This window comes from Drosophila miranda, chromosome 2 (assembly GCF_003369915.1).
Source record: "Drosophila miranda strain MSH22 chromosome 2, D.miranda_PacBio2.1, whole genome shotgun sequence".
In the NCBI taxonomy this organism is placed as follows: Eukaryota; Metazoa; Arthropoda; class Insecta; order Diptera; family Drosophilidae; genus Drosophila; species Drosophila miranda.
The window spans coordinates 26,284,454-26,299,624 of record NC_046675.1 but is presented as its reverse complement, the minus strand read 5'-3'; the positions used below and the strand labels follow the sequence as shown (position 1 = coordinate 26,299,624).

Below are 15,171 nucleotides of genomic sequence, written 5' to 3'. Positions count from 1 at the left end.
TCTGCCCTGGCTCTGGCTCTGGCTCTGGCTCTGGACCCCGCAATTCGATCCGAGCCATGGGATGATAAATTTCTGCAGCCATAACGGCCACAGACGAGTATGTGCCGCTATATGGTAGAGATATAGCCCCCCCCCCCCCACTCTTCCCCCGCCCCCCCTCGAACTGTGCGCAACTTATGCGCATAATTTTGACTTGATTTCATTTTTCTCGCATGCGATTTTGTATGTGTTTCTCTTATTCCGTTTCGATTCGATTCGTTTCGTTTCGTTCAATTTGAAATTGAAATTCAAATGTGAATGCACCTGAGAGGAGGAGAGTGCATGGAGAGAGCACGGAGAGTGTAGGGGGAGGTGGTCTGCCGGGACAGAGGGAGAAAGGGAGAGAGAGAGAGACAGAGAGACAGACAGAGAATGAGAGGTGGCTTATAGACGATCGATGGCCAGAGCTTAGGAGCCGAAGCCGAACGGCTGGATATTTATTACCTCACATCGAATGCAAATTTTTCCGCAGGAGAAAAATTATGAAAATTTTCTCAAAGTTCATTGGCCCCTGGCAGGCCTCGTGCCTTAACTGATCGGCAGATATCGGAAGAGACCCCGCGACCCCTATCTAAAACCAGTCCGCACAAAAATCCATTGACAAGGTCACTTCCGTCACATGCCGCGAGCTGAAGCTGAAGCTCAAGCCCCAGACCCAGACCCGACCAGACCCAGACCCGTGTCAGTCGTGGGTGGTTATTCACCTTTTTTGTGTGTTTTTTTGTTGCCTTAATTGTTTGTCAAGGCGCTCTCGGTCTTGGCCGAAACTACATGCACAAACTGGGTCAAAACAGTCATTGGAGAGGCAGATAGAAGGAGAAGCCCCAGCCCCACAGGCAGTCTCTCGGTCGGTCGGTGGGGGAGATTTTGACCCAGGTTTTGTTTTTTATTTTTTGCAGATGAAGAGCGGCAGAAACTTTTTCATGTCGCGATGCCTAGCTAACTGGAACTTTTAGCGGCGATTGCCTTGAGCCCAAGCGGACTTTTTGTTCGTTTTGAGGCATTTGACAGGTGCCTTGAACTATATTGTATATCTTATTTTTGCTGGCCAATTTAATGGAGTCTGCTCCGTTGACAGCGTGCTCCAGTTGTGAGTAATTTGGGGCCTTATATTTCGGATTACTGTGCTAACTGGAGGTCTAATGTGTAGCTTACGGGTGTCATATTAGAAGGGTTATCAACGGGACTTAGAGGGATTTTGGAGTTAATGAGAAAAGCAATTTACAAATGGAACATACATATGTACTCGTATGTAGTTCATAGTTCATTCTTCATTCGTATATTTTGGGACATTTCTGTATGAATACTCCAGAGTTCAAGTGGAGGTAAATGGAGAAAGAATCTAGAGATTAAATATGGAAAATGACAAAGGAAACATAGAAAGAAATTAAAGAATTTCATGAGCAAGTCAATTCTCTCCCATTGTGGCTTAGCACTTAAGGGTGAATATCTCATACACTCAATGAGAGCCCACAACCTCTCTGTTTCATTCTCTCTCTCTTTACTAAAAGCTCTCTACCCGGGAGACTCCTACTCAAAAAATTCGCCAAAAAAAGCCTTGTCTAATACTTTCAGATAATTATATTTTATGATAAAACACCAAAATTACACACTTTCCTAATCCAAGAAAAGCCGTACGTAAGACGAAATGTCTTAAGTTCCTTACATACATTTGTATATATTTTCAAAAACCACAATTGATCAATAAAAGATGTAAGAGATTACTTGTAAGAGATTTGATGGTTCATAAATTATAGAAGCTAAAAATAATGAAAAGAAAAATAAAAGAAAGTATCCTTATTTGAATGCACGTTTGATGGAAGCGTAAAAAGTAATCTATTAAACGAATGGTCTTACGATCGGAACCCCATAAGCCTTTACATATATTTATTTATTGTTTATTTATACACATTTCTAATCATTTTTTGTATCTGTTTTCCTTTCAGGTATGTACTAATATTTCAACTTGTTCTCCTTAAAGACTAACGTGACTTTTCTGAGTAAGTTTCTCAAAATACTTTTGTGTTGGGTTTTGGGTTTTTTTTGCTGATTTCAAAGATCTAAGATATAAAAGAGCAATTAGATCTCGCCTGCGAGATTGTTCCTCCCACTCTCTATTATTCTTAAACATTGTCAGATGATCAGCTCCGACGACCCATAAAAGTGACTGGAAATGAAAAACAAAACTTAACTGAAAGTGGCGGAGAGACATAATGAGACTCGGAGACTCAAACGACAGTTTTTAATTACAAGCAATTTGTGGATACAATTGTATCTGTCAGATACAAAGTTCATGACTTTATTCGCTTCGGTGTCTCTCCATCGGCACCCGACATTCACTTTTGTTTTCCGACTTTTGTTTTCTTTTGTTTTGAGGTACTTTTGCTGATGGTTCTGCCCAAAGTCAAAGTCAAATTTGGGGGAAAAAGTGGCAGATACAAAAAATGGTTTAATTATATGCTTTTTGGAGAGAGAGAGAGAGAAATGGAGAGTGAGATGCCAGCGAAAGATTGATAATTAAAATTGGCGACTGCGGTTTCTGAAAATCAAAAGTTGTTTTTTTCGGAATTTTTTCTCTGCGCCTTTTTGATGGAAAGACGGATGTACTCAAGCATCGTATTGATCAATTACAAGTACCCCTAAAATATTCAGAAGAGAAAAAAGAAACACAGTGGAGAAATATCTGAAAAATAAAATACAAAAAAACTTTCTCGAGTGCCGTGTGGCAGTCGATCAATTGAGACGCTTCAGCGACAACAACGACACACAGAAAAAGCGACTCAATGAAATAATTACAAAGCAAACCACAAGAGAGGAGCTGTATAGAAACCTCCTCTCTATACGGTCTCCACACAGCATGCCCCATGCCCCCCTACCCCATGCTCCCTGCCACACTTTGCCACTTGATGTTGCACCGACAATTTGGAAAGTAAAAGTCAAACTGTCAACGGGGAGGAGGGGCCAGCCCTCCTTCTTACCTTTCAATTGAAAAAAGCCTCGTAAACGTTGATTCAATTTGTTAATATTTATTCAATCTTTTTTACATGGAATACTTTTCGGTGCGGATGAGTCTGGTGTTTGTTTTGGTGTGTCATGTAATCGAAAATCCCTCGCGTGGATCAGTCGCCGATCAATTACTTTGCTCAATCATGCAATCATGTGCGAAGAACGATGGAGGCCTGCGAGTGGAGAGAGGAACACCACCCAAGTGGGACAGACACTTGAGTGGATGGGGGACTGCTGCAAGACTTTTGGTAATAGATCTGTGGATTCAGAAGGGGCTTCGTAATGGTTTAAAGAATTTACAGAGTGATTGTCAAAGATATAATTATAAAGTGTGTAGCATTTTGAGCTGAATTATAATTAAATAAGAAAGAATGCCATTCAAACTAAGAATCTGTATCTGTAGAACAGCCAAAAAGGGCATAAGTATATATTTAAGATTATGTAAGAGCACAAACTTCCCCACGGCTTTGGAAATATACAGGACACCCCTCTGCCTGAGTACCTGGTATCCTGATGTCGCGCCACGTGTGCCTCGACATTCCGACTGGCTTATGGCTAAAGCTTGAACCGATATCTGTCTTAACCTACTTTGAAAATTCTCGGAATCTATTCTCGACTCTCTCCATCCCCACTTAATCTGCAATTAGTATCTTTTTCCCACCTTTCTGCCGTTAAACTTCTGAAATTCTTTATGGCAAATCTATTGTGTTGAAGAATATTCAAATGAAATGAGTATAATTACCAATTCGATGCACCAATTATCGCCAAAGTACAAAGTCCTCAACTATTCAACTGCTATTCATTGCAAAATCTCAAATCTTTTCAAAACTTTCAATCCCTTTAATCCCTAGAGAGTTAAAAGCCCTCTTTAAAGATATTTTTATTATGCATGTACATTTTTATTTTTTTATTTTAGTTTTGTTTTAAGCAAATCGAATGTGATTATCAAAAGCACTTAATTGGCAATTAATTTGTTGGCCGAAACTTGTGCTCAAAATCTGCAACCTGAAGCGTGGGACCCCACGTTGCTGGGGGGCCGCAATTCAGGCGGGGTTCACTTTCTTCTTTCTTTCTTTCTTTCTGCCTCTCTTTCGAATGATGAAGAAAAATCATAAACTTATAGGTCTGAGGTGTTTGCCGTGTGTGTGTGTGTGTGTGTATCTGTGTGGTAATAAAAACTTATGAGTGGCACTGGCACCCGCAACATCCAAGCACACAAATGCCTCTGCCTCTGCCGCCTCCTCACTCGCCGCCCCCTTTTCATCATGATCATGACGACGATCGTCATCTCCAGAGAGCCAACACTTTCATTTGCCGTTGACAGACGTCGTCAAGTGGTCAAGTGGGGAGGAAAGATCATGGGGCAGAGATCGGCGTGGAGCGGTGAGGGTAGAAAACGTGTTGCTTTGTTTGTTTGTTCATCAACGTCATCATCAGCGTCAGCTCCGAAGCTCCCCCAGCATCCCAAACACAGAAACAGAAACAAAAACAAAAACACAAAAAACTCGTTGAGACACGAAGAAAATTTCACTTTCAAAAATGTACAATATTTGGTCGATTGATTGGGAGAGTGGGGCGAGGGGCAGCACTGCCGCGGGGGGTATGCTGTGGGTATGGGTATTCATGTATTTACGGTGCGGGTGCAGCAGCCTAATGACGTATCCCAGGCAGGAAACATTATTGGATTTGCATGCTTCGTTTTCATCGAGGAAAATTCGAATCGTATCTGCCGATCGCTGTCTCTGACTCTCTGCCTGTATCTCTGTATCTGCGTCTCTGTTTATTGGTGATTTGTCGACCATATTTTTGCAACCTAATTGGCTGCTAGATGGATCTCTGGCTGGCCACAATGCTGCTCTGCTGCCTAATGGTAATCATGTCTCTGGCCAGTCTCTGCTGCTGTTGTCTTTTGGTAATCACAATATTTTATTTAAATTTAATAATTGGCTGAGGCTTTTGTTTTCAATCGTTGATCGGCTTATCTCTATCTCTGCCTGATCAAAAGCAAGTCAAGGAAAGTGGTAAGGATTTCCTACTTTTAAAGTGAAAACTCTTTTGTCTTGAGTTTCAGAGACACTCGACGGGGAGACTTGTCTCGGGTCGATAACCTGTATAACCGGCAAATAAATACTCATCATTTTGAACAGATCGTACAAGATTAATATTGTTAACAAATTAATCAAAAACGCCTGGGGAAAGCCAGCAATTTGTACGGTCTCTGGGGTTCCTTGAAGGAAGCTATGGCTGTGCACTCGAGGGATAGTTCACTGCAATTCTTTCGCTCTAAGATGGGAAAGCCCTCCACTAAAAATAGCTTTAAGTGTAGTCCTCTCTTCAAGCCTTACCGCATTTCCGCCATAGTGCTATCTCCGTAAGATCAACAGCTTTGACGCAGTGACATCACACGGTTTATTTTTGAAGTAATGCCCGCTTTATAATCTCCTTCCTGAATGACTCTCAGCGGTGGGAGTGGGTGCACACTTAACCGCCTGAGCGTGCGTCACCTTACATAACGAAGCACTTGGCAGCCGGCGAAGGGAGCGAAGAGAGCGCCGAGTGAATTTGCAGCTTTATTTACTGTTAACTTCCGCCATGCTTTAAGCTGCGATAAGAGTCTGCCCACACGAACCAACAGGGAGCGGATGAGGCTCTCTAATGAGAGAGGGATATGAGAGAGAGGGATTGAGTTTAGAATAAATGAATACCCGAAGAAAATAATCCCTTGTGGTGCCCTATATACCGTACCATATACCATATACCTCCATCTCCTCCACTGTTCCGTCTCATTCCCATTCCCAACCATTTCAGGGTTGCCATCTGTTTTGGACCACTTTCCTTTTGGAGATGGATATGGAGCCCTTTTCTTTCTCGCTGTCTTTCTCGATTGCAGCAAACCATAAAACAATTTGAGAGTTTTAGCAGCTTTTGCTTTTACTCAAATCGTGCGCGAAACCGTGAACCGCTTTTATCCCCCTGAATGACGACTGGCTGACAGACAGCCGTGGACTGGGGACTCTTTGCTGGAAAATTACATGGCTTTTTTTCAAGTTTTTTTTTTATAGCAGATGCCCCCCTACCACCTACCAGAGACCGCCCTGCGCTGTTTCTGTTTTCGCTTTGTTATTGTTGCTTTTCAGGTGAAACAAATAGAACATAACTTTTGCTTTCACCTTTTTCAAGGGGAACCGCCACAGCAACAGTTCGTCGGAGCCGGCAGCAGCCACTCAACGACAATTCCGGGCAAAAATCTCCACATTTTTTGCATACCCTTTCAGAAGAGGGTTCTTATCATTTTGGTCACATGTTTGTCGAGAGCTTCTTTCCGCTTGTTTCCCCTCTACGAACGATTTCTGGAAAGACTCAGCAATTAGCTTTGATTCGTTTGTAGGCAGATCACGTATCAAAATCAGTCGGATCGAAACACTTAAACAAGCTACACAAAGAGGAAAAAAAAACATCGTTCTAAAATATCGTTAAAAATAATGACTGTCCAGTGGAAAAGATTTGAAGGTTATATTCAAATAAAATAAACGAAACATTTAAATAAAAAGCTATTTAAAGCACTTCTGATTTTTAGTTGAGAAACTTCGGGGATACTAAATTTATTTTTGTTTTTTAAGAAGAAAAAGAAGAACAATAATAATATTTATAGCTCCAAATTATTTACCCAACACCCATGTAGGTGGATTAAATCTCTCCCCCTCTTTGCCTCCCTTTTCCAGTGTGGCTTAGCAATAAAGGACTTGTAGTAGCACCACCTCTCTGTCTCTCTCTCTCTCTTATAACCAGTTTGTTAAATTTATATTAAGCCACTTCCTAAAATCGAAAATCATGCCTTTTTCTGGTCTTAAGATCTTCTGAGCTACCTCTGTGGAGGCCTTTGACCAGGCAGCGTATACAATCTTCGGTGCGCGAAAGCCAGCCCCCAATCTGCTCTTTTTTTTGCTGCATGCCAAAAGCGGACACCGAAGTTCGTTTGTAATTGCGTTGCCCTACCGCAACAATAGAGGCAGGCGGTAGAGGTGCTGCTGTTGTTGTTATATCTGGAGTTGCCGCTGATGTTGCGTTGGCGTCTGGCGCTCAATTTGCATGCCACAAGCAGCAGCAGCCAAGCGAGGAGTACACCGAGTGGAGCGGCGTGGAGCGGAGTGGTGGAGTGTGGCCAGAGGGAGCGAAGCAATTTGTTATTTGCCTTTTGCGGCTCGCGTTCTCTGCCATTTCAATTTGCGTTGCCGTTGCCGTTGCCGTGGCCGTGTAGCCCCAGCGATGGAGAGGGAGACGGCAGGCAGATGGGTGCTGTGTGAGTGGGATGGCACGGCAGTACAGTACCCGTAGCAGTGCTCCAGTGACCAAATGAACCACATTCTCCGGCCCTGCGCCTCCGGTTAGATGTTCCTATTTAGATATTCTAAACATGGCTTGCAGCTGAAGTTTTGTGCGCGCGCATCTAAATAGATTCGGAATGCCCAACGCATGGCAAATGTCAAGTTTTGCAAGAAAGTTTTCGGTTAGTTCGTTTCTCTGGGAACTTTCCCAAAAGAGAAGATTTTTGCTAATTTTTGCAATGAAATTTACAAGCAATGCCAAGATCTTGACAGTTTGGAAAGTGCTGCAGTTCCAGAGGCCTAAGGAAGGGCCCCGACCCAAGAGACACACAGCCACAATTTTCGCACAAAACGCATCTCAATGTCGCATTTAATTAGCCAAAAGACAGGGCCAAAGATAAAAGGCCCAAAGCAAAGCCACAGTAAAGAAAGTCGAACACCGAAGGCTTGGATAGCCTAACAGATCGATAAATTGTGTGGCAAGCGCCAGAGATGTGACAAGAAACGATCCTCACTGGGATAGAGAGAGATGGAGTAGGAAAGAGGGGCCCTGAGGAGGTCTCAGCCACGGAAAACTGCTTTTGTTTGAATGAAGTCCGTGCTTCCCAGACATCTAGTAGGTTCCATAACACCCTCTCTCCCCAAGGGTATCACAATCGATAAGGCCACCTGAGGTTAACCTTTGCTTTGCCTAATCTTCGCCTCAATATTTGTGCCAAAGTATTTGCTTTTTCTGCCTTTTGGCTCTGTTTGTTGGTTTGTGTTGTTGTTGTTGCTTCTGTGTCGTGTGCAGGCCATGTAAAGGTTAAAGGTCAAAGTGTAATGAGGCCCACCGCACTCACATGTGAACTCTTTTGTACCTTTCCGCCAATTGGGCAAAATGTTAACTGTTTTTCATTCGGTAACAGGTTTCTCATGGCCGGGATGTGGGGATTTTCATATGGCATATAATTGGAAATAATTTGGAGTAATTTCAGATGGTGGGGGGAGACGTTTATAAGGATATGGATGGAGAATAGCCTGTGTACATGATGAAGCAAAAATTAGGCCTTTCCCCAAAAACCATTTGCCAATTTGTCTCTAATCTCTCATCTCCAAGTGGGGAAACATCTTTCGGGTCTCGCACGAGTATTTCATCATATATGAAACATGCAAAAAGTAGGATAATTTTGGCTTAGACTCATATCGCATCAAATCCGAAAACATCATCATCAAACACCATCAACCTCAGGCATGTCAAACAGCCATCCAACATCCAAAAAAAGGGGTACACATCGCATAATCTTATGCAGCAAAATGTGAAGGTTAAAACCGACAACGAGCTCTGGCAATTTTTGGCTGATTTGCCGTTTTAACTAATTTTTAATTTACGTTTTTATATCGAGAGCTTTAATTTACATCATTTTCAACGTTATTTTTCCACGGGCAAACACGTTTGGCCCCAGAAACTAGTTTCAGTTGAAATCTGAAGTGATTTTTAGGCTTCCACTCCGGCTTCGGGCAGTTTATTACAGCCTGTTCAAAGATCTCTTTCATTTCCACGCACCATCTATCGGTATCGATTTAGATCTTCTCTTAAATATTTATGAAACACATTTTATGGTCCATTTTGGCTGTCTGTTCAGCGGTTGGCGACTTGTTTAATGGCCCCACCAAATGATTTGTGCGCCGATACATTTATCTAAATGGATTTTTATTTTTAGAGTGACTTTTTGAATGAAAAAGATACATTTGCATACACAGTTCGGTGGAGGTGAAACAATGAATAAGTTGAGGGAGAACTAAAGTTAATTAAGAGACAAAAAGTAGAAGACATTTTAATGGAATTAAAGGATTTCCATTAAATTATCTAGGGGTCATATTTAAACTACTCAGAACAGTTTTTTATATGGGGTTATATATTTTTTTAGTATTGTCTATTGTCTCTCGGGAGTAATATCGTATATTTAGTATTTTATTTTATTTTTATTAATTCCTACACTACTAGTAAAAACATATTTTTGATGCACTGGTCATTAACAAATTATATTTCTGCTTAAACTTAAATCTAAACAATATTTTCAATAGAATAAAGTAAACATGTGTTTATTTCTGAGGTCTTCTATCCTGGTGCTGCAAAATGTACTAATATTTAATACACTAATCTATTATTATTTTAACCTTAAAAATATAAATTGTTTTTGGATACTAAACGCTTACATATGTGGGGTTAATTTATTTTTGTTTTGTTTTTATTCATTTTTATTTCATTGTAGTTTTTTATTATTTTCCACTGTTACCTTTTCATTATTTATTTTCTTTTATTTTTAAATTAATATTTTATATTTATTTATTATATTTTATTTAATATTTACTTTTTTTATTTGAATATTTTAATTTTATTTGTGTTTCGTTATTATTTCCCTCCTCGTTAAAATGTACCACCGAAACTCTGCTGCCGAAATGATTTGCCAACGATTTCTTATAGACACCCGTAAGCATGCCAGTCAAGGATCCACTTGTTTGACTTTCTCTGCCATAAATCTAAATATAACGCCATGACCAATTGTCGTACATTACTCACTGTCATTGGATCCGTCTTCCACACACATATTTTTGACGAGCTGTCAAAAACTAAATCCAACACAAAAAAAAAAGTGCAATTATCAATTTATATAATTTAACACAGACAGCGGACGTTCCGCTGCGAAAAATAGCAACGAAATCTCATTAAATGCAGTAAAATCTTTCGATGTATCTTTTCTCCGTTTGTGTCTCTGCCTTTGGTTGGGTCATAAATTTGTTGCTCATTAAATTGCTGTTTAATGTTGTTTAACACGCGGCCACTCACGTAATCTCGTAAGTGACAGCAAAAACAAAACAAAGAGCAGTCGGAAAAAATATAAACCAAAGCTAAAAAACTAAAACTAAATATAGTTGCTGTTTAACGAACTGTGACGAAAAATCTCTTGAGAGCCCCGAGCCAACACTATTTTTAACATCTATATTTGATGGCCATTGAAGAGCGTTTCGAATCCGTGTTAAAACTAGCGAGGCCTGGACTTTAATTGAGTTTTCCTCTCAGCTTCACTCTCACTCTTACTGCAATTAAAAGCCGTTGTTCGTTATGATGATTTCTTAATTGAATTATGCAAGTTTCGGGGCTGAGGAAAATGTCAATTGAGCTTCGGGGCCGCGGCGGAAAATGCTCGTATCCACTGACCCAAATTGAAAAATTAATTAAAGTGAACGCCCTCTCATTTTCCTTCTCCTCTGCTGCTGCTGCTGATGATGCTCCACACCCACCCACATTTCTCTTGGTCAGGTTTGTGGGCCTGGTCCAGTCGATTCGATCGATCGATCGGTTTTGGGTGGGTCCCGGTCTCAGTCTCGGTCTCGTCGCTGACCGCAAACGAGAATGAGAATCCTACCGCTCTGCCTAGAACCCCAGAGATATAATAATATCAAGCATACGCCACCTACAACACAGCACAAATTGCCAGTCCAATCTCCGGGCCCTGGGTCAACTCCTCTTTGCTGTTGCAACAACAAAAAATAAATAATAACAATATTTTTCAAACAACAAAAGAAATCAAACGACGGCCAGAGAGAAGCGCCCTGAGCGGAAAACTATTGGAAAACTAGCCGAAAAACCAAACCCATTTTAACCGTTAAGCACATTTGACTAAATCTGCAACACATGGGCGGTATCTTGGGTATCCGCATTGCGGGGGTTCCTCCACAATCCACAATCCACAATCCACACACACAGACGGTGGCACGGTGGATCGCTGCAGGAAATGTGCACAGGAATGGACTGCAGAATTGTTGCTGTTGCTGTTGCCGTCGCTGTAGCTCTTCTTTCTTCTTTTTTTCGGCGATAGCAGATCGACGTACTAACAACAATAGATAACGAGAATGAGGAGGGCATTTTGGGCTAAAAGGAAAGACAACTATCGAATGCGCTAACAGGAGAGCAGAAAATGAACTTCGAGTGGATACAAGGCTAGATAAGGTGTCTTGGGTAATAAATAAATGTACAAATATTTATTATATCAGCAATTCTCAATTGAATTTGGATATTCTTTGAATTGTTTAATCTTCTTCGATCAAACACCGATTATTTATCGAATTGATTTCAAACAGTCATCTAGAAGTCTCAAAATCAATAGACAGTTCAATCTATATTCATCATTAGCAATCGATTCTTACTCCGATATATTTCAATAATATTATTGAACCGCTATTGGCGATTATTTAGCCAACTCGAATGTCTGAGGATCCCTTTCGTGGGTTAGGGTATGCCAAAAGGTAGCCACTTGTTGCAGCAGCCGCAGCAGCAGCAGCAGCAGGAAGCTGAGGCCAGCCCACATGCACCACACACAGATACACACACACTCGTACACTCTCATGAATCGAGTGAAAACAGTTAAGACAACAGCAACAACAGCAACTGCGAAACTGCCAACTGGCAACAGGAAGACCTTAAACTTGGCCTCAAACGTCAGCAGCGGCCACATCGTGAAACCAGGCAACAGCAACAAACAACAACAACATGCTGCAACATGCTGCACAGTCAAACACACAATTCAATTTTATTTCATTTACTTTGTTGTTGCTGCCTTTTTTGTTGCTGCTGCTGCTGCTGCTGCTGCGGTTGCCATTCGCTTGACTCCGACTCTGACTCCGACTCCAACTCCAACTCCGACTCGCTCTGGGGTCTCTGGCTGAGGCCGGTGTGCCTCATGCCTCATAGATACCATACAGATATTTCTGTGTGTGGGCCGCCAGCCCAGCCCCCCTCCTCCAGCTGCTGGTCGGCTCGTTTGGATAGCTGGAATCGCTCGGATCGCTCCTCTCCTCGAGAGCGCCACAAGCTCATGAATGGGAAGTCGTCGCAGCTTCTAAGTCATTTTCCTGCCTCTTGAATGTATGGCTGCACTTGCAAAGGGTACTTTGATTTTGATCAGAAGCTTGCAATAGGGAAGTAAACACAGTAAACACACAAACATTGGAGGGATAGAACGAGGATAGATGTTGCCATACAGCACACACTAGCTTCATCCCAGGATATTCTTTGGAAAACCCACCTTTATCTGACTAAGATCCAATCATAAACGTGATCTACGAGTGTATCTTGGGCTTCGGTCTTCCATTTGGGTCTTGTTTTTTTGTGAATTGGCGTAAAAATGTTGTGAGAACAAATGGTTGTTAACTTTTGCACATCTTTTTTTTTTAGTTTGTTGTCTTTTTTCTTTCATTTTTGTGTCTTTGTTGCTGTTACTGTTGTTTGGCGCGTTAAATTGCGTTTAACTGTTAGCTCGCCCCCCTGCCGCCTGCCGCCTTCCCCACTGCTGTTGCTGCATCATTTGGCTGCTGCTGCTGCAAGTTCGTTGCTTAAGTCTTTTATTTGCCTTTGGCGCGCGATTTTTTTATTTATTTTATTTTATTTGTTTCTGCTGTTTGCCGCTTACGAAATCTTTGGTTCATTCACTCTACCTCTACCTCTGACTCTGCCTCTGCCTCCGCCTGTAATGATAATCATAGGTAAATATGAATGTTAGTTAACTAAACTTGAGTCGAAGCTGAATGAGCTGAATGACTAACCCGAGTGAGTGTCTGAGTGTCTGTACCGGTTGCCGCAATCTGCCGTTAGACAAAAGGTTTCGAGGCACTCGTACTCGTATCTTTCTTTGAACTATGTTTATTACTGCGTGTTTTTATTGTTTTGGGTGGGGCGACACATCCAGCGGACGAAGGTTAGCCCAGGCATTTTCTCGTGAAGGACAGATCGATGAGACTACGATGGGTAATGAAACCGATGACTGGGAACATAAAATGTATTATATTTCTTGTGTGGAAGTAAGTTACAATACCACTATCGGCTAATCATCAAAGCAGAGCATCGGGTAATGCTAACTTCCAGTGGATTCATCATCGATAACATCATCGGCACACTGACTTCCTATCGATTATCAAAAGAAGTGATTTTGAAATTTAAATTCAATAATAAATACAAAAATAATAATATCAATAATTATAAATCTCAATAAAATCGATTTCAAAATTTATTATCGAACAGAAACGCCATAAATATCAACGATTATAAATCGATCAACATTTATTTTATCCGTAGATCAACAGATCTTTCCATGACATATAATATATTATTTATCAATCCTATAAACAACTGTATATCACATATAACAACCAATATTCCTGATTTATTCGTATTTAACAAAATTTGTATCGACTTCATCGATTATTATCGCAATTAAAATATTATCTTTTAAAAAAAGTTTAAAAACACAATTTTATTTTGGTGTTAGTCAAACATTAAACCATAAACAAATAAAACCTTAACTTAAACTTCGTTCATATATATTTTTAGCTACAAATCAAATTCGATTTCTATGCCGTCTGCCATTGAAAGTGAAAACAATGTCCATTCATAATAGACCTGAAACCCGAAACCTGGCTCTTTGCCACCCCATAACCTTGAAAAGACCCCTCCTCGTAGAGCATCCACTGTTTGGAGTTCGTAAATATTTACATATTATCATATTATGACATTCAGAAGAGAGGAAAAGAACAGCTGGTCCGCAGCCCAGAAGAAACAATCAAAATTGATTGTAGAATGTTTTAGAGTTTGTGCTGTGATTGTCTTGCATCATAAAACATTCGAATGGTGTAAGATGAACAAGAAGATGGAGACTCTAGACTGAACAAATAAAAGTTTCAGACAAAAACTGGCCTTTCATATGCAAAAGAAATCCATTTACTATTGCTGACAAAAAACAAGCTGACCAAAAACCAGATCTGCTGAAGGTCAGCGCGTTTAGCACCTCAATAAGGTTTCCTCTCGGTCCCACTTGAACCCCACCTCCCAAGTGGAGACCTGATGCTGCCACCTATAGACATGATGGGGCCAGCGAAATGAAATGGAATTAAAGAGATGACACTAGCGATGGATAAAAGCAACGATAGTCGGTTACGATAAGTGTATTGAAGTTTGATTGAAGTGATCTCTACTTTTCACTCCAATTCATCCGATCAGCGATGACGCCTCTTCGATACCATCTCTAAGTACATCTTTGGGCCTCGGGTCCATCCCTAAGGTTTGGCTTTAGTTTTCGTGGTTGACACCTTTAATTGCGGCTCTCCCATAAATCATTTGCGGGGCTTTTCGGCAATTAGCTGAGCCAACCTTTAATTTATATTATTAGAAGACATTCACAGTTATGTGCCGACTGATTTGTGACTGTCTCTGAGTGCGGCTGCTCCTTTCATTTCCTTTCCTCTCGGCCAAGTCACTGCCATTGTCAGCATTCAACATTCAGGCATTTCAGCATTCGGCATTCAGCATTCAACATCCAACATCTGCATCAGCATCAGCATTAACCCATCCTCTCCTCATCGTTCGTGGTGTTATTTTCCCGGAGTAGGTTAATAGTGCCAAAACGTTGCAACAACAGCAAATAGATGGCTAGCCGCTGCCGCTGCTGCAGCAATGACTATAACAACAAAACGTTGCCTCATTTATTTCTCTTTCTTCTGGTGCTGCCATTTGTTTGTTGTTTGTGTCTGTGCTTGTGGCACCCTTTCATTCTGGACAGCAGCGTCATGGAATAACATTATTATCCCGAAAGTTTCCATCTGCTTCCCATCCCCATCCCATCCCATCCCATCCCTTTCTTACCCCAGACCTCACCCCAACCATTCCCAAATGAAAACCAAGTGCTAGGAATATTTATGCAGCATTATTATTTATTTTATTGACAGACAAACAGACAGACAGTCGGAGGTTTCCTTTTGACTTTCC

General features: G+C 41.2%; 1 protein-coding gene across 3 annotated transcripts in view; it reads left to right on the top strand.

The window, feature by feature from the left end:
- Positions 1-15,171, top strand: part of LOC108157428 — a 62,000-nt gene that overhangs the window by 24,521 nt on the left and 22,308 nt on the right. Inside the window, exon 2 of one of the 3 annotated variants that reach the window (XM_033389459.1) lies at positions 1,986-2,040. The exons of the other annotated variants lie outside the window; for them this stretch is intronic. Coding sequence (XP_033245350.1) covers positions 1,986-2,025 — 40 coding nt within the window. The 3' untranslated portion in view covers positions 2,026-2,040. Of the gene's footprint in view, positions 1-1,985; positions 2,041-15,171 lie in introns of those variants that run through there. 3 annotated transcript variants of the gene reach the window in all.